Source organism: Copadichromis virginalis, linkage group LG17 (assembly GCF_057382275.1).
Source record: "Copadichromis virginalis isolate Kocher_CV1m ecotype Utaka linkage group LG17, C_Virginalis_male_GT1.1, whole genome shotgun sequence".
NCBI classification, from domain to species: domain Eukaryota; kingdom Metazoa; phylum Chordata; class Actinopteri; order Cichliformes; family Cichlidae; genus Copadichromis; species Copadichromis virginalis.
The window spans coordinates 26,742,178-26,761,454 of NC_140634.1; the positions used below are offsets into that span (position 1 = coordinate 26,742,178).

Here is a 19,277-nt window from a genome sequence, read left to right on the forward strand (position 1 = left end):
TCAGTCATTCATTCAAGTCAGTCAGGATCTAATATCACTCGGCTGTTATGAGTTGGCAGAAATGAAGGCGTCCCACTTTTTCTGCCACATGGCACGACCTGAATCCTTCAGATGAGCTGGGAGTGAGCTATACCTGCAGGCAGAAGAAGAAATATTTAATGAGAAGAAACATACTGCAACAGGGCTTAAAACCAAAGGTTTTCTTAAAATAATATAAACATTCATGTTTTTTTAATGTGAAAATCATCTTGGAGAGATTTATAAGTTGCTTCAAAAATGCAATTCCAACATGAATATTATTGTTGTCCTGACAAATAAATAAGGACATTATCTGAACGCTTGGCTCAATTTTTTACTTTTAAATTTTACTAAACATGAGTAACTCTGTGTTAGCATAGTGCTGAACATCATATTGGAGGATACTGTTACTGATAGCATGAGTTTAGTCATCCTCGTGCACTTAAAAACTGACTTTAACTAATTATATCTACATTTTCTAAGGAAAATGTTAAATTTAATGGAATCTGGTCAGATGAAATGTACTTTATTTAAATAAATAAACCTTTGATTTGATATATTTCCAGTGCATTCCTGAGAATTGTTCTTCATGTTTATTGAGAGGTGAGAATCATTGAGTGTATGTTGGACTGAAATTCATTCACTTGTATAATTTAATTCATGCTCATTCAAAGATAGTATGATGAAAACTGGCATCAGCTGTTGGCCACCACATTTTGAGCCCATCTTGTTTTCTTTGAAGGCTTAACGTTAAAACATGAATGAAAGAAATAAAGTGAAATTATTCTGACGTGATGGAGTTTGCAGCCAGTTCTTTGAGCGTGCCCAGGTTTGCTTTCAACCCTCCGATGCCCACGAATGCTTGATAGAAGTCATAGGAGAGGCCTGTGGTGCCAAACAGGGACGGGTCATCGGCACTGATGACCATCGGGTGACCCTCTGACATCAGCACAGTAGCAGGGTGGTTCCTCAGGTCTGAAACCAGCTTCAGCACCTGCAGGTCAGAGGTGAAACAAACTCAGGTAAGTTATGTATAAACACATGTACATACTGTGTGTATTTTACGATGGCAGTGCTAACAGGTCATTAATGTGACGTGTATATTTCTGTTCACTTTTATTTAAAATAATGTCCTCAATTCCTGACTTTTAGGCATTTAAGCTTCTTCAAAAACACCTGATAGATTTAGATAATCTTACAATTTTAAATCATGTTAATTTAATCGACATTTCTTGCCATTGTACCAGCTGACTTTTAGTGGTTGCAGTTTAAATTTCAATTTAATCAGGCTTAATGTTTGACACCGGTATTACCTTTTGTCTTTGGTAGCAAGATATCATTTATAAATTAAAGATTTTTATGACAAGTTAAAATTTTTCTTAGTTTTACATTTGTTCTTGACTTGGAAAGTTTATCAACCTACGTATGAGATGAGTTGTTTTTAACCATATTTCAGAAAGTGCTACAAAACTACTACCAAAGACCATACTGATGACTCATCCTGGAGGCCACAAAAGAACCCAGAACAACATCTAAAGAACTGCAGACCTCACTCTCCTCAGTTAAGGTCAGGTCACGCTAAGAAAGAGACTGTGCATCCATGGGAGACTTCCAAAGAGAAAACGAGCAAGTCCACGTCTAAATGTCAACAAAAAAAAAAAAACCCCAATGTGAAGGATTTGGAGTGGCCTAGTCAAAGTCCGGACTTAATACGATTGAGGGGCTTTGGCATGATCATAAACCCTCCAGTGTGGCTGAGTTAAAGCAATTCTGCAAAGAAGAGTGAGCCAACATTCCTCCACAGCCATGTAAAAACACTCTTGTCAGTTATCGCAAACACTTGATTGCAGTTCTTGGTGCCAAAGGAGACACAAGTTATTAGGTTTTGGGGCAATTGGATAACTTTTCTCTTAATAAATGAAATCATCATTGAAAAGATATTTAGAATTTACTTAGGTTATTTTTGTCTAATATTTAAAAGTGTGACAAATATGCAAAAAGGGGGCAAATGCTTTTTCACAGCCTTCTACAGGTATATCACTTTGCATTGCCCATAACATTAAAGGTGGTCTCTTCTTAAAGTTAGATTGTTTTATAGTGTTAATCCTACATCACGAAGAAGCTACAAATCACAGCAGTGTCTTCTGCTCTGGTAGCTTTAAAGGTATTCAGCGCAACACAGTCAAGCTGTGGGTCGGAGGTTGTGTCATCCAAATATTTCTGTGAAGGTTCTCAGTCATCCAGGTCATCGTAGTCTAAGGAGCTTGGAAAGAAAAGCGTCTGGACTTCTTTAAGTTGCTTGAAGACGTTTCACCTCTCATCCGAGAAGCTTCTTCAGTTCTAAGGGTCAAATGGTGGAGAGTCCCAGATTTAAACCCTGTGGGAGTTTCCCCCCAAAGAGGGAACAAAGGACCCCCTGATGATCCTCGACCTAATCACATGAGTCAAGATGTGAAAACGGGTGTGGGTCCCAAGAGCCAGGGTTTCGGATGAGCTCATTGTGAAACCTGGCCCCACCCTATCATGTGGTTTGCTGAGGTCAGATGGCCCAGGCGCCTGGGAAGGGATCTCAAAACTGGATTATATATGGCAGACAGTTGGTGTCATAAACCACCGCCTCAGGAAACCACATGATAGGGTGGGGCCAGGTTTCACAATGAGCTCACCTGAAACCCTGGATGATTGTGACCCACACCTGTTTTCACACCTTGGCTCAGGCAATTAGGTCGAGGATCATCAGGGGGTCCTTTGTTCCCTCTTTGGGGGGAAACTCCCACTGGTTTTAAATCTGGGACTCTCCACCATTTGACCCTTAGAACTGAAGAAGCTTCTCGGATGAGAGGTGAAACGTCTTCAAACAACTTAAAGAAGTCCAGACGCTTTTCTTTCCAAGCTCCTTAGACTGTCATGTAATGAGCTTACCTGGTTTGAGATGGGACAAAGCTCCACAGCCACATTTCTTTTCCTAGAAAGTTCTTTGGCAAGCGGATGGTGCGCTAAAGCGTAGCCGTGGCCAATGCGCATGGTGTTGAATAGAAGGGCATCAAGAATATTTTGATCTGTGTCTGTGCCTTCGTCATCTGTACACATAGATACAAATACAGCGTACAGTACATTTCAAAATAATTTTTCAAATCTTACTCATGGTATAATGAGCTTTATGCTTTTTGATCCCCCCACCTGTCTCCCCTGCATGAAAGAAGTACGGCAATCTGACACCAAGTTCAGCTGGCAGAGAGAGGGCCTCTCTGAAGAACCAAAGACTCTTCCCGCTGTCCTCCCGTCCAACCTGCAAACCATAAGGTTAACTAGTAATGCTACGCTAGGGTACACCCTGCAAGAGCTGACAGTCAGTCGTATGAAGAGAGACAGAAAGCCATTCATGCTCATATCTAAGGTGAATTAGGAGTTAACTTGAATTTCTTAGGATTGTAGGCACAATACAAGAAGAGCAGAAAAGTCAGACAGACATGTAAATTCCACACCACATGGTCCCCAATAAGCAGATAAATGATCTCTGGACTCAGAGCTTATAAGAAGTTGAGGCTAAAGTACACGGGTCACTTCTTACCATGTCAAATCCTGCAACGACATCTGGGAAGTCCTTTTGCAGCTGAATGGCCTCTTTTACAGCAGCTTTGACCTCAGATATACTCAAAGCTCTGAAGAAAGGAACAACACACATAGATGACAGTACTTTCTAAGACTCACAAACAACAAAATGTTTAATTTTACATCAAGATATAGAAGTTAAGATGCCTGCCTGAGAAAAATCGGTTTCCAATGTTGAAAACAGGTGATAAACCTTATCAGCATTTAAGCGCAGGTTTTCCTAACAGAACTGTCCAGGAAAATAAACGGGGAACTTACAAGTAGATGGTCATAGCCGCTTACTCTAGTGGTACTTTGAGGCACATGCTGAATCTAAACCAGTAAAATTAAGACACATGCACATTTTAAGATTAAATTAAATGGTTACTTTAAAGTAAAATTTGACCTAAAAATGAATGTCTTAATAAAATTTTGTGGCAGTTGGTGCTATATTGAAAAAACAAAGTCAGCGTATCACCAAATCAGGAATCAGGTTTAATCCTTTTGGAGCCCCTGAGTATCTGTTCAAAGTTTAATATGTATATTTCAGTCTGCTGCCAGCAGAGCTAAAAAAAAATAAATTCAAAATCAACTTCACAGATGTTAGGATATCAGTCATGCTATCAAACTTGTCTCAGTGACTTCAGATTGCTCCCAAACTTTTCATCCCTAAATTGTAACGTGCTTTCTGTCGGATTAACACAACATCAGGATTTAACAGGACTCCATCACAGCTGCAGAAATCATTATACGTCCCTTTTTCATGTGTTTGGATTTATCAAATGAATGGACTGTCCTGTTCATAACTGGACTTTGTCGCTGCTTCCTTTGCAAGAAAACAGGAAGCCGAATGATTCGAGATAATATATTGAATTATCATTTAATTATTTTCCAAACTGAAACACAGTTCGACTTAAAGTAGAGCTTGGAGATCACAACATCTTGCCCCCATTTTATTTAACATGAGAAATGTGCTGCCAGCGGTTGGAAGTAAGTGGTGGGAAGTAATTTGGAGGTACATACATTGGTTACAAGGCTATTATCTAATAAGTTATTCATCTTTTCATGCCTAAAGATGAATAAAAATACTTAAAAAAAAATCCTGATTGAGGTTGTCATAATTCATGCATGAAAGGGTTAAGTAAAACTACATTTCCAGTGGAGTTACTTGAAAACCACTGAATTCTTTACATTTAACTGAAGACGGTTAAAAAAAACACACACAATATTTCAAAGAAAACATTATGTTGCAAAATAAAAGCTAATTTTCAACTTCCTTCCACGAGACAGGGTCCAAAAAAAAAAACCCTGGACAAGTTACATAATGGTAAAACATATGCACATAAAAGAGTGTGCTGTCTCACAACTCATGAGGGTAATTAGTAGCATAACTGTCTCTAAAAAGACTCATAGCTCCTTATCTCACTAGTTAAAAAGGAAAGGGGAGGGGTTCACCACTTGAAAAAAAGACTAGTGAAAGACTAAATGATCAAATATTCCAGTTGAAAAAAAAATAAAAAATGTGTAAATATTATTAAAAGATTCAGAGAATCCAGAGAAATCTCTGTATACAACGGATAAGGCCGAAAGCCTATCCTTGTCTCTCTGGGGGTAGTGCATCAACAACACTCATCACTGCTTCCACTGATCCAAAAGTCTATGATACAAGAAAAAGAAAACATTTATGAACAACATCCATAAACACAGCTGCCTTCTTTGAGCCCATGCTAATTTTAGATGGGCTAAAGGGGTGTAAAAACTGTGCTGCAGTCTGGATAATCTGAGCTTTTTTTGGAAATCACAAATGTGCCATCCTCTGGGCTGAAGAGGAAATGAACCATGTAACTACAGATCACTGTGGACCTAAAAAGCCTGCACTTTTGATACTTTATTTTTTTTTTTTACGTGTAATCCAACAGCATGCCACCAAGTCCAGGTTTGTAAATCTGCCTTAGCATCTTCTTTTGTCACACCAGCTATGGCCTGGGAGCTCCAAGTTCAACATCCTTTGTCTAATATATCCACTCCTCTGCACACGTCCAAGTCATCTCAGCCTAACCTAACTTTGTCTCTAAACCACTGAGCTGTCCCTCTAATGTACTTTAATCTTTGCCATCCTCGTCACTCCCAATGAAAATTGCCTCCTTCAGCTTGGTTTCCTGTCTCCTGCTTCTCTTTCACTATTGCTTCTATTCTTCTCACACTCTTTTAAACCTCTAATAGCATAGCTGACTTCAGGTATATGAACTAATCCACCTTCACTACATCTATGCCTTGTCCGCCTTCCACCTGTCTCACTGACTTTCATTTCTCTTCTTTGCAGTGCATACCTGCACCTCTCCAGGGTCTCTTCAAACTGTTCCCTACTGTCAAAACAGAGCACAATGTCATCTGGAAACATGCCTGACCTTACGTTAACCTGTCCTTCACCACTGCAAACAAGAAGGGGTTCAGAGCAGACCGCCGATGCAATCTCTCTCCAACCTTGAATATCTGTCACTCCTGAGTTCCACATACAGTGTCACAGGTCCTCTCTTGGCACTCATCATCTGCTTTCTTTACACCCACAAAGAAACAGTGAAGCTGACCTTCAGCCTGCACTTCTGCATCAACACTCCAAGCGTCCGTAGTGCTCTTTCTCAGGGTGAAGCCATACTGCTGCTCACTGATCGTCTTTTCTTAACCCAGCTTCAACAGTTCTAGCGGGATAAAGCTTTTACAATACCAAACATTTATCCCTGTATTTAGTTCAATTCACTTTTCTTTATCTAGCACCAAATGACAACAGCCTGCCTCAAGGTTCTTTATTTTGTAAGATGAAGACCCTGAAATAATATAGAGACACCCCCAACAATCAATTGAGCCTCTATGAGTTATATACGGAAGAGGATTAGGGCCACTGGGAAAAAAAGGTGGGCACGTCTTTTTTTTTTTTCTTCTTTTCCAGAACTCTGAGAAAAAAGTCAGAATTCTGACTTTAAGAAGGAAAGAAAAAGTCATGCCCACTTTTTTTTCTCCCAGTGGCCCTAATCCTCTTCCGTAGCAATCACTGGGTGACAATAGGAAGGAAAAACTCTTTAACAGGAAGATACCCCTGGCAGGACCAGGCTCAGGGACAGGCAGCCCAGATTGGGGGTCAAGGGAGGAAAACAAGACACAGAAAAGGCATACATAGGCTCTGTGAACTTTTCCACAATGAAGCTAATAATTTGTGGAGTGCTTAGACAGCCTTGGTTGTCACTTGAAATGGAGTGTAATTTGAGAGAAGCCCTCTCTACGATATATTTTACCTGTGGACAGAAATTATGATACGAGCCCCGAGAAAGTCTGGATGGTCTCCAATAAATTTCTTTGTAACCTCTTGAAATGTTTTCAGAGTCCAGAACTTATCGTGAATAGTTCCATCGAGCTCGTATGTCTGCAACACAGAAAGGTTTCAGTTAGAAAAGCAGAAATGTCGGATATACTGCTGCTGTAGCTGTTTAGCACAGGCTGACGCTGCAAGGATCAGGTGTAAACAAACAAACAAACCCTTGAGAGACCGCTCCTCAGTTCCAGATACAGGATGTTGTCGCGGTGAAGCTCCTCTAGGCCTTTATAAAAATAATCCTTTAGGACTGGAGCATGGGTGACTAAGCCCGCAGATGCGATGAAGGCTTTCTCAAACTTCCCCCACACAACGTCTTGGCTTGGGTATTGACCATCTGGATCCTCGGTGACCAGAGTGAGGTGCTGCATTAAACTGTAAACCACCCAAAAACGACCTTTCAGTGTTAAGTTCTCCCACTACAGCTTGACTTTACATGTTCAGGAGAGGTTTAGAGGTTAACTAACCTGTTATCAAAGCCAGTAGGATCTCCTATTTTGGCTCTCAAGGTCTCGAGCAGTTGCCAGTAGAAGCAGTCCCAGCGTGGGAAGGGCTGGCGAGCTGAGAACTGGAAGCGGACAGAGTTGTCCCAAGTGAAGCAGATGTAGCAGTTAGGTCTGTAGGTGACGTTTTTCACCAGCCACTCAACACTGACCAGAGAGGAGCTGTGGATGTGGAGGGCTGCGCCTGTCACCCAAACAGCAAGATGTAACCTCAAACTTAGGCAAATACTGAAAGTAATCATTGATGACTTGTAAGACAGGCCCTAGGGTTCAGGAATATTAAAGGCCTCCCACACCTGATAAATCTAAGAAAAACTAAACAACCTCACAGTTTCTAGGGATTTTGTTTAATATTTTTCAGTCTCTGTCTGCTCATCTTTGCTTTTCTGAAAACATCTAGTGGATTAGACATCAAGCACCACATCTGCATTCCTCTTAATTTTTTCCCCAAATCATATTTTTTTCTCTCCATTGCTAATACATACAGCTTTTACAGCACACTACAGTATATGAAATATCAGAGAAAGCAGCCTGGGCGTGCTGCGCAGCTGTGACGTAAAGGGGACCAGAAATATGACTTTTGAGAATTGCTGCAGTGCTTTACCTTTTTGTTCTTTCTCTGCCAAAATCTAATCACTTTATCCTTGAGTCCACATTTAGGATTAACCTGAGGTCACAATGACCATGACCTTTGAATGCCAAAATAAACAATAACAGCATTAGGTTTGGTTGGGTCCCCTTGACCTTCTAAGCTCCTGCATCTGTTTCTGGTGGACTGATGCAGTAGGCCAGACAAAGCTTTAACATCACCTTTAGGCATCTTTTGCAGCAGTTTGAAGACTGGGCTCTTTTCAATGAGAGGTTTTGCTTTGAAGAAATGCAAAGCAGGAGGAAAAGGTGTGGCAGACATCTCTTGCTCCTTCAATCGATGGAGGTAAGCGTCCAGCTTCTGCTCGGCCGCTGTCAGCACCACTTGTCCTCCCGTTTGCCTGGATGCCTCCTGACGCATCAGCAGGTCCCTCTGAGCGGGGTCAGGCATCCCTTCAGTCACCCTCACAAACCACAGAAGGGGCACATAAGTGACCACAGCCCAGAGGAATGAGATCACCATGTCCTTGTGTGCCACCGGAGGGTACTGTATCCCTACTAGAACAACATGTTCTCACTTTTGAAAGGAGCAGGCTGTATTTGGTGCTGGAAATGAGAAGATACTCCATGAAAGACATGAATACTGTCGTTAAAGGAGAAGTTTTTGTAGCTTTGATAGTAACTGAATAAATTTCAAGCTTGTTACAAGTTCTTTAGGATTATAACATGCTCACACAGTGCTGACAGATTCTAGGGTGAAGCCGCACTCAACTGATTTATTTTGAGACATGCTCAATAATCCAGGTAAGCAAATCCCAGAAAATTGATTCTGTTAATCCTGATGCTGAGAACGCTGTATCCAGATGAACAAATTCAACTTTCTAGCATAACCGTTTTACTTTCTGGACCACATTTATTATGCATAAGAGGTAACAAAAGTAGCACACAGCTCTCGGTAACAGTGACAAATGAAGACAAATCTTAAAAGGCAAATCTAACTCCTTTAAAAACAAGACCATACTTACAAGAACAGCAAGAAGCAGCGTCTTGTGTCTCTCTCCACAGTCTCCTTAAATGCTCGGCTTGTTTTCCACAAGAAACTCTTGAATGTCAGGAAAAATACTCGGAGCGACCGGATAATTGGGACATTTTTGTCTGACTAATACCATGTGATAAACTAATGAATGAAGCATGAATGGCCAGTGTTGCAAAATAAATGGGAAAGACTGGAGATCATTCAGCTGCGAGAACAATGAAGAGAGGAAATACTAATGGTTCAGATTTTATACTTTATACACATTCCCACAATAAAACATTTTGAATTTGAGACAATCAAAAAACAACAAAAAGAAAAAAGATGAGAAATCAAAACAAACAACCACCACACACATACATATAATTTAATCTGGAAACCTCATATACATACAGGGCACCCCTCTGGAATGATATCAGCCACTCCTTTAATTCATGACAGGAGGAGAAGGTACAGTTGATGTAACAGGAATAAATTAACTCTAAGATCATATCCAACCTTCAGTTTTGTTTCTATGGATTCCATTTTTGTGTGTGCGCGCGAGCCTATATATGTATATATATATGTGCGATTGGCTGGAGCAGACACCTATTATCAACACAATGCTCCATGCAACCAAAAATGTGGTGCAGAGGGTAATGAAACTGGGAAAACCGTGACACAGATGCTATGTTTGTCATGAAACTAATCCAGTTAGAGGACAACTTGTTTAACATCCAGCCAGTCACTCGATCCCGTCTTCCCTGACTGATCAGTGTAAACTGAGGCCCATGAATGGGAGCAGCAGAGCAAACCAGTGCTTACAGCTGTACACATCTGTAATGTTGAGTTGCAGCATCTATCATGTCCCTTAATGCACAGAAAAAAAAAATACAGCAATACATCACACAACAACATCTTTTTTGCGTCAGAAATTTCACAGACAAAGGAATGACGTCTTTTATATGACAAAATAAAAAATAAAAAGGAGTGTTTCTCTCTCTCTCTCGTACAGCAGAGGTTCTCAGTCCATAAACTTGCGGTTTGGGTTGGCACCAAAGAGAGCCACTCGGATTTCAGGCATCATCTGCAAACAGAGTGACAGGATAAGCCAACAACCATCATCTCAGAGTAACTTTCTTTATAAAACAGAAACCCCGAGAGGAGACATTTACATTTTTATTGAATGACCAAACATCTAAAATGAGAAGACGTTCAATTTACTCCTCGTACATTTGAGAAAGTACAGCTAGAACTAACTACAGTACTGTGCAAAAATCTTGAGCCCCTCCTAATTTCTTTATATTGATCCAGAAAAAAAAAAAAAAAAAAAAAAAAAAAAAGGTGGAAATACAGTAAATAAGGTAAAAACTGAGTTTGTACAACAAACTTGAAAGTCAGTATTTAGTGTGACAAGCTTTATTCTTCTTCACAGCCTCAACTCTCTTTAAAGAAGTCTTCAGGAACAGTTCTCCAGGCCTCTTGAAGGACACTTAAAGCTCTTTTCTGGATGTTGGCTGTTAAGATGATCCCACACTGCTTTAATAACGTTGAGGTCTGGACTCTGGAGTCTGATCCATGACTGAAAATGTTCCACTGTGTGCTTCTCTATCCAGGTTTGTTTTTGCTGTGTGTTTATGATCATTGTCATGTAGAAAAATGAAGCTGTTGCCGGTCAGATGCTTTCAGATGGTACTGGATGGTGGATCAAAATCTGATTCTACTTTTCTGCATTCATAATTGCATCAATTTTAAATAGAACTCCAACACCACTGACAGAACCTTCATTGTGCTTTACAGACGGCATTAGACACTCTGTTGTACTTCTCTCCCGACCTCCTCCGGACATATACAATACAATTTAAACCAAAAATTTTAAATGTGGCTTCACCTCCATAAGACCTGTTGCCACTGGATTTTCAGTCCAGCTCTTGAGTAATTTGGCATAACTCAACCTTTTCTCAGTTTCTCTTTCTTAATATTAAGCACCTTGAGACTGTTATTTGGGACTATATAGTTTATCTGTTATATGCAGACAACACTGGTTCTTCCCTTGGGTTAGGTGTCCTTCTTATGTGTGATTCACAGATTCTTGTTAAGTGGCTTAACAAAAAAACAAAACGTTGTCAGGTGCAGGACTGAAAATGAGTGAAAAAGCTTCCAATGTCCAAAGCAAAGCTTTGACAGAACTTCAGAAAGCCTGGAGAACTGTGGCTCCTTAAAAGCAAAACATAAAGAAAAATGGGTGGCTCAAGACTTTTGCACAATCCTCAACTTTTCTGTCACCTAACAAGCTGATTCAGCAAATTACTAAAATCGAAGTTAGAATATATGGAATATTCTTGAACACCCACTACTGTACTGACTTAATATTCCATCTGTCATAACTCTGCTCTCTGCCACCTCTGTAAATGTGCAATACTAATGAAAAAGAAACACTACAAAACTTGTTTTCCTGTTTTATTTACAGTTAATAGCATAAAGTCACTAAATAAAAACAGAGTAAAAAGAAGTATGTTACTGGATGAAGTGCAAGACCATTTTCTGTGACTACAGTGTAGTTTTACTGAATTTTTAGAAAAAAAAAAAAATATTGCTCACCTCTTTTAAACACACTGATATTAACTTCAAAATGAAAAACTAGCCTACAGCGAGATGGTAACTATCTTCATACTCTTTATATTGGTAAATATAGTGACATGTCTCAAAGTAGGTAATGTTTATTTATTAAAAGCCTCAAATTTCGTCGAACATAAGCATTGTGTATCTTTTTAAAGTTTAAAACAGAAACAGAAAAAATATTGCACTGAAAAATGAAGTTTGGTATTAAAACAAAGTCATTTTTTCAAATGCATGTTAAGAATACTGTTTTACTTTTTCTCTGTTGCGTACATTTTAAGAATTTAACACCATGCCACCAGTGTGACGATGATTTAAAATGCAAGTTTGTTATATATAAACAGAATAATGGGGTGGCTGTAGCTCAGGTGGCAGAGCAGGTCAGCCACTAATCAGAAGGTCGGTGGTTCGATCCCAGGCTGCCTCCTGGCTGCATGCCAAATATCCTTGGGCAAGATACTAACCCCATGTTTGCCTACTGGTGGTGGTCAGAGGGCCCGGTGGCGCCAGTGTCCGGCAGCCTCGCCTCTGTCAGTGCGCCCCAGGGCAGCTGTGGCTACAATGTAGCTTGCCATTGCCAGTGTGTGAATGTGTGTGTGAATGGGTGAATGACTGAATGTAGTGTAAAGCGCTTTGGGGTCCTTAGGGACTAGTAAAGCGCTATACAAATGCAGGCCATTTACCATTTTTTACCATAATGTGCAGTTAGAGTAAACTAGTGCATTTACAATGTGTGAAACAAGAAAGATAAAATGATAAGATATGCATTTCCTACCTGCTGAGCCATGAGGTCCAGTCTGCTCTCCAGAGTGTTGGACACCTTGATCTTCCCGTCTCCATTATAGATCTCAATACCTCCAGACCTGCATGCAGAAAAAGTTTGACATTTTGATCTCAAATTAAGAGGTGGCTAAGTTTTCAAGAGAACTTCCCCTTAGTGATCACTGGTTTGTCGTTCAAATGTGATTCTGCTTACACGTCAGGGGAGAGGAAGTTATCCTGGTCAATGCGGACCTCAATGTTGTTCTTCACGGCTGCTTTATATATGGAAATGTTCTTCTGGATGGATGCCTGAAGGGTACAAGGAAGTTTGGGATGAGATTTCATCTGATACAAACAACTGGATCAGCACAAAATTTCCCTTCAGTAACTGAACACGTATCATTAAACATGATAACTTTGAAACTGGGTTTTCCCCACACTGCCCACAGCAGGGCAGGTGATACTGCACTGCAGGGTAAAAAGGGTAAAGAGACACCTTCTGTTTTACTCACCTGCACCAGCGGTATGTCCTGTTTACGACAGCGAATGGTGACTTTGGGCTCCAGCAGCTGGTAAAACCCCTGATGAGAGACGGTTATTATGTTATTTTAGTTTTTAAATATCTGCATAGAATGACAAATATTTTTATATCATGAAAACCTTTCTGTATCATACAATAAAGTTTAGGATCAGCACAATGTAAGCCCTCCAGAAAGTATATTTAAGGCGCTTCCACACTGGTTTATTAATACCTAGAGGCTACCTGAATGCTTTATAAATAGTCCTGTGTCTTGTGGTACCTCACAATTAAAAGATGGGATTTAACAAGAGCAGGGGCATTTCCAGGGGGGTTATAGAAGTTTGGGCTGTTTTTACAGAACAAATTAAACTGGAGACGGTGTTCTTAGGGGATTATCCAGAGGAACACAACCTAATTGCATCCACATCCATTGTATTAGTGAAATACCACCGCATATTTACTAAACAGAATATAATTAGCTTATCTGATTGGCCAGACAAGATTAATATGATCATAAAGTCTGGCTGGTCTTCTCTACAAGATCACCTCTTCAGGTATCATCCCAGCTTTCTGCACTGCTGGAATCAGAAGGAGGAGATGCTAAATCATTGTCTTTTATTTATCTATTTATTTTATGATAAATTAGCTGAAGTGACTCATTACATAAATTTGAAGTCACAAGGACAATAATTAAAAGGATCCACATGCATTGCAGTGGCAGGCAATCTGTCCAAAAATAACTGATGCAACTACGAGATATACAGTAACTAAGTAGCTGTGTTAGGCCCGTTTTTATTTAATAACTGCTGATATTATTGAATTTAAGCAAACGAAAACAACAACAACAACAACAACAAAAAAAAAAAAAAAGCTGAAAACTCGGTGAAATCAACTTAATATGTCATTAAAAGTTTTATTTTTCACGCCAGAGGTAAAACATATTTGGACTTTATGCTGAGAGTGTGTGTATCCTTGTGTTTACAGTGCAGTGATGTTATTATGGCAGGGTCACAGCCCCCCTCTCACATTCTGGGGACACAAATGAGGATCCTGCTGCTCTAAAATAGCTGAAATCTTTTAGTACAGATGGAACTTGTTTTACAGAGTAAATTTCATTGGTCAGAGGGATGTTAGCGGGCAGGCCTCGGAGTATAAACCAACCTGTAAGATCAGTCCATCCATAAGAGTTGAATACCTGGCCGGGTCTTTTGCAATGTTAGCGAGCCGCTGGCGAGCTTCATTCAGCATTTCCTGAGGGTACAAAAAACACACCTGATCTCTTCTGTTTGCACTCTCAGCTGTGATATTTAACCAGCCCATCTTTCGTATGTATATAAACTGATGACAGAGACTTACCGAGATCATATCATCACGGGCCTTCAGCACCTTCAGTCGAGCCTGGTTCATCAGGTTAGACATCTGACTGTTAAGCAGACAAATAACACACACATTGGTCCTGCTTATATCCCAAAGTGAGACTGTGTTTGCTCTTTTCTTAACCCTGGCACTGTTCGAGGCAGGTCACAGAGGAGGTACTGTTGGGTGAAGTGGCTAAATAAAATTACAGAAACTCTGTCACATTACAGCCGTTTCTTTGTTCTTAAAAAGGCCAGATTGAAAGGAGGAAGGAAAGAAGGGATAGGCACGATGTGTCCTGTGATGTCTCGCCACGACTCACATTTTCTTCTGTTGCTCAATCTGCTTCTCTTTCTTCTCATAGTACTCCATTATCTTCAGCCTCTGGGTCTGGACCAGGCGGCCCTTCTCAATGTTGAACTCTTCTTCTGCCTGCAGGAAGAGACACAGGTAGCTCAGAGGAATTCATGGCAAACAGAAATCTTTTTCACATAAAGAATGACATTTAAAAAGAATATTTTTCTCTAATAATGTAAGAGAAACATGAAAATATTTTGGGAACCTCACTAAACAACGAAGGTTACTATATGTACACACACACACAACTCTTCTCATAATCAGCTTTCCTTGCTGTAAAATAGTGCCTGAGGCTGCTGGAACTTGTGGACCATCATATGTGACACAATGAGAGCAATCCATATCATCTTGTAATGCAAGCATGCAGCATCAGCACCACCTAATGGTGATTGACTGGTGTTGGAGTCTACAAGGGCTGCACTGATCACCCCTGAGGTGACCTCCAGCTTGCCCTGAAGTGGTTTACAGCAGGAACCTCCTAGCCTGGGGCCATAGCTCTCATCCGGAAAAAGTTGGAGAACCCACTCTGGGTCGTTGGAGGAGTTGGAAGAATGTCACAGTAAAGATGACTGTTGTGACAATGCCGATTTCCCCTTCTGTTCACGTTTCTACCCTCAGCTACATGATGCAGGTGACTTGTATGGTCACGAGCTCTGGTAGCGACTGAAAATAGAAGTTTGTAGTTACAAACTGTGGAATGAGCTTCCTCCAATGGGTCTCTCAGTTCTCCCTTACAGATAGGTTTTTGGGGGGGGGGGGCAACACCAACACCACAAGTAATGGGGGCTGGAAGACAGTGTGGCTGAGGAGAGCATCTGGAAAGCAGCAGAACATGGATGGATATTCTTCTACTTTGGACTTCTCCCATCATCCGCCCCCTTCTCCACCACCCTCTGTCACATCAACCCTCTACATGTCCTCCTTCACTACGTGCACTGTCCGCTGATGGACGTCGCAATTTTAAAAAATAATTGATTGCATATATTAGCTGGTTTGTTGCTTTTTTGTTCTCCTCTTAAGACAAAACAATTAAATAAATCTATGTAATGACACACAGTCTGATGGGGGCCAGGAGGCCTGATGCTTCTAAACATTAAGTTCATTAATTACATGAAGACAAAGTTACAGGTGACCTTTAATGTCTGTCCACATAGTCCAATTCCCTGCCTTTCCTCAGCTTTGACTCACGAATAAAGACATAAAATCTATCCAGCCTGATATCTGTGCACAGCACTGTGTGGTGATGTGTTTTCATACCTTTGCATCAATTTCCTCCGCCTTCTCGTTTGCCTCCTGCTCGATGAAGGCCATCATGTGCTTAATCTGTGGATGGGAACAAAATATAACTAAAAACAAGCACGTGTTGTATAAAAAAACCCATAAAATTTAGATCCCATAGAAACAGCTTCTTTGATTTTTATTTTCACTTCGCTCCAAATCCGATTTTTGGAAAATCTAATACACGTTAATCTTTAAACAACATTAGATCTGATCTTTGTTGATCTGAAGATATTTTCAGAGCCTTCAAAGACCCTCATGACAAATATACTTAGCTTATTTCACATTAAAAAAAAGATTTGCACCTAATGCAACTTGTGACTTTCCTTTCTAATGCAATACACTGGAAATGAAACTCATCATTAAACTTTTGGTAAAACGATAGCAAAGCATTAGTCTGGTAAACATCAAGATATCCCATAAAGATTAGTACATTTTACTGTGTGAGGTGTGTCATCTCTGGTTTGAGATAGGAAAAAGACACCTTCAAAAAAAAAAAAAAAAAAAAAAAAAAAAAAAAACAACGTCTAACAAATACTTCAGGATATCAGTGAGTTTTGTTATTTTTCAGTGTACATGAAGCAAAATGTCAGCGATTTCTTATATCTTTCCTCCTTTGAATCCTATTAGGGATACCTCTTGTTTCCCTTTCCTGACCTGAGCGGTTTCTGTCTTATTTCAGGCCTGCTTACAAACAAAATGACTGGGTGTACATCAGCAGTTAGTGATGCAGCTACTCTTAGATAAACCCAGAAACTATTCTAATGGTTTTCCAATCACATCCTTACAGATATGTACTGGGGTATCAAAAATTCATCATTAAGGGTAGAGAGGGCATCTTAAAATCTTTACTGGGGTGGTAAAGATGAGATTAAGCCAGGGCGGTTTCCATCGCTTCAGTGAAAATGTTTGTGAATTTTGTTGCACATCGTCATTTTACCAACTGTGCAAAGAAACAGGTGATGAGCGAGGGATGGATCTCACTGAGGAAATTAAAACTATAATTTTAAACCACGGGCTCACTGTTCAGCAACTCTATTAATTCAGATAATGAACTTCATGTATTATTCGATGTAACCCGAAACTAGGAATTGAGCCCACAAAGTCATCAGGAAAGTGTCCACTGAGGTCACATAGGAGCTGTTTCCCCACAGATTTCTATACAACCATGAATCTTTTTGGGGGGTTTTGGCAGCCAGGAGAGTCGCCCTCTGATGGCCCACTACTAGAAATTCCACAATGGCTTCACACAAATTCTGTGTTTCATACAATCTAGTGCTTAAACTTTTATACTTATGGTTTTACACATTTCTAAGATATAGCGAGGGACACTCATGAGCATTTCATATTGGACGGTGTCAGTATTTACAGTGTTGACCCTCCTCTGATTGACAATAAGCCATTCTTGACTTATCAGAGCTCAAAGTTCCGCTCGTCCTCCTGCCTTTTAGGAATCAATCCTCGATGGGATTAAGAACTGGGGAGTTTCCCTGCCATAAGATCCAAAATGGTACTATGATGACCGCTGAGCCACATAATTATCACTTTTGCTTCATGACTTGGTACCCCATGATACACGGGAAAACATTGGCCTTTGAGAATGTGTTATCATATTTTCTGACACCAAATAAAAGTATAACATATAAAAACTTATTAACCCATAACCCTTTATTGCCACTTTAATTGCTGTTTCAAAACTATTTAAATAACAGCAAAAGTAGCTAATATTAAGATTTGTTGAAAATTAAATATATTATTAATGTGTGTCAAACAGCCAACTGATATAGAAATCCCTGGTCATGGCAGTGTACAGTGGGAACTTTTTATTAGACTTATTTTCCATATTTGAGGAGATTTCCAGTGAGAACACGGTGGCTCACTCACTCCAAGTTCCTCCTTCTTGGCATGTGTTCATCATGTGATCATGCAGAGATGCATGACCCTCAGTATCACATCCTTAAGTCTCAGCTGCAGAAATAGCGGCTTATTTGGGTCCAAGTGTCAATTTTATGTAAAAAAAAAAAAAAAAAAAGCACCCCTTTAAAGAACAAATATTGTCCTCTAGGTGCCGTTTGTGTTTAATTCAGTGCTAACCCTTATGCAGCTCTCTCAATGTCATTCTCCTTTGACACACCGACTTCCTGTAAATCCTACAGCGGCTGAAAGTATTTCTCAGGTTTGTAACAGGCTAACGAGTCGCTTCGTTAACGAGCGAAAACAAGCGTTAAAATGGTGTCTTTATATAGGTGAAAACGGTTCATTACCTGCTTCTGTACGTCGGCATCGCTCAGCGCCATGGCTGCAGTTGTCAAAGATCCGCCTGGGCCTGCCGGAGAAAGTAAGAATTAAAAAATCACGAATAATAAAAACCGCTAAATGGAAACAGAGACCGCGATTACTCAGAAAATGAAATTAATCCCAACATTTAAGCTTTAAAGCGGCATTTATGTACCCGAGAACAACAGAGAAGACGGTTTGAATTAATCGCCGCAGTCGTGACTCGTAAAGATGTCTACGGAGGATCAGCTGATTTTCAGAGTCACGTGATGTTTACTTCCGGCGGAAGAGGTCGTCAAGTGCGAGGAAGGAGCGAGACGAGTGAATAAAGAAAAAAGTGGCTGTTTACTCAGTTTTCAACGTGTCACGGACACAGTGAAGTATAAACGTAACTATAACTTATCAGTTTTTAAGTTAGAAAATATAAATATATTTATTTCTGTACATTATCTCTTAACAAAAATCTTTATTGCTACAGTTTAAAAAAAGGTTTAAGGTTGAGTTGATGTAACAATTAAAATGTTATATTTGTTATATTTTATTCATATAATAATGTTTATGTATTTCATAATAATATTGTTTGTAGTTGTTTTACTACATTTACTGTGTTAATAGTAGTTTCCCTTAGGATTTTCTCAGGATAAAGTTCTTATCTGTATTCTGGTTGTTTTTGTTTTTTATTTTATTAGCCTGCTACTACAGCTGTTTTAAATTATATGAAAAGGTTATTTAGAGTTGTTTATTTCTACAATATTACTGAATATTACTATAACTGTATTTGTCTATGCTGAAATGAGGAAAGTAAATACCTTTATATTCCCTGGGGGAAGTAAGAAAACACAAATCATATAATGATATATTCTTTATATTAGCTTTATTCGTATCTATATCACACTATGGCATCTTCAATATTCCAAAATAGGAGTTATGTTTTCGAATATACACTACCAGTCAAACGTTTGGACAAACCTTCTCATTTCTTTATTTTTACTACTTTCTAAACTGTAGACACATACCAAAGACATCAAA

At 39.7% G+C, this 19,277-nt stretch overlaps 2 protein-coding genes across 2 annotated transcripts; both read right to left on the minus strand.

Moving 5' to 3' along the window:
* Window positions 1-12: 12 nt before the first annotated feature.
* On the minus strand, window positions 13-9,277 carry ada2b (adenosine deaminase 2b). Its single transcript, XM_085436303.1, has 10 exons — window positions 9,093-9,277; window positions 8,290-8,673; window positions 7,444-7,663; window positions 7,141-7,351; window positions 6,900-7,027; window positions 3,590-3,680; window positions 3,199-3,307; window positions 2,941-3,098; window positions 810-1,012; window positions 13-133 (listed from the first exon to the last, which is right to left on the minus strand). The coding sequence occupies exons 2-10, from the start codon at window positions 8,588-8,590 to the stop codon at window positions 46-48; spliced, it is 1,509 nt and encodes a 502-aa protein (XP_085292429.1). The 5' UTR covers window positions 8,591-8,673; window positions 9,093-9,277; the 3' UTR covers window positions 13-45.
* A 65-nt stretch (window positions 9,278-9,342) lies between these two features.
* On the minus strand, window positions 9,343-18,531 carry atp6v1e1b (ATPase H+ transporting V1 subunit E1b). Its single transcript, XM_085436304.1, has 10 exons — window positions 18,424-18,531; window positions 18,236-18,297; window positions 15,951-16,016; window positions 14,659-14,768; window positions 14,337-14,403; window positions 14,142-14,231; window positions 12,973-13,041; window positions 12,675-12,769; window positions 12,474-12,561; window positions 9,343-10,166 (listed from the first exon to the last, which is right to left on the minus strand). Exons 2-10 carry the CDS (start codon window positions 18,266-18,268, stop codon window positions 10,104-10,106), a joined length of 681 nt encoding a protein of 226 aa, XP_085292430.1. The 5' UTR covers window positions 18,269-18,297; window positions 18,424-18,531; the 3' UTR covers window positions 9,343-10,103.
* Between the last annotated feature and the right edge of the window lie 746 nt (window positions 18,532-19,277).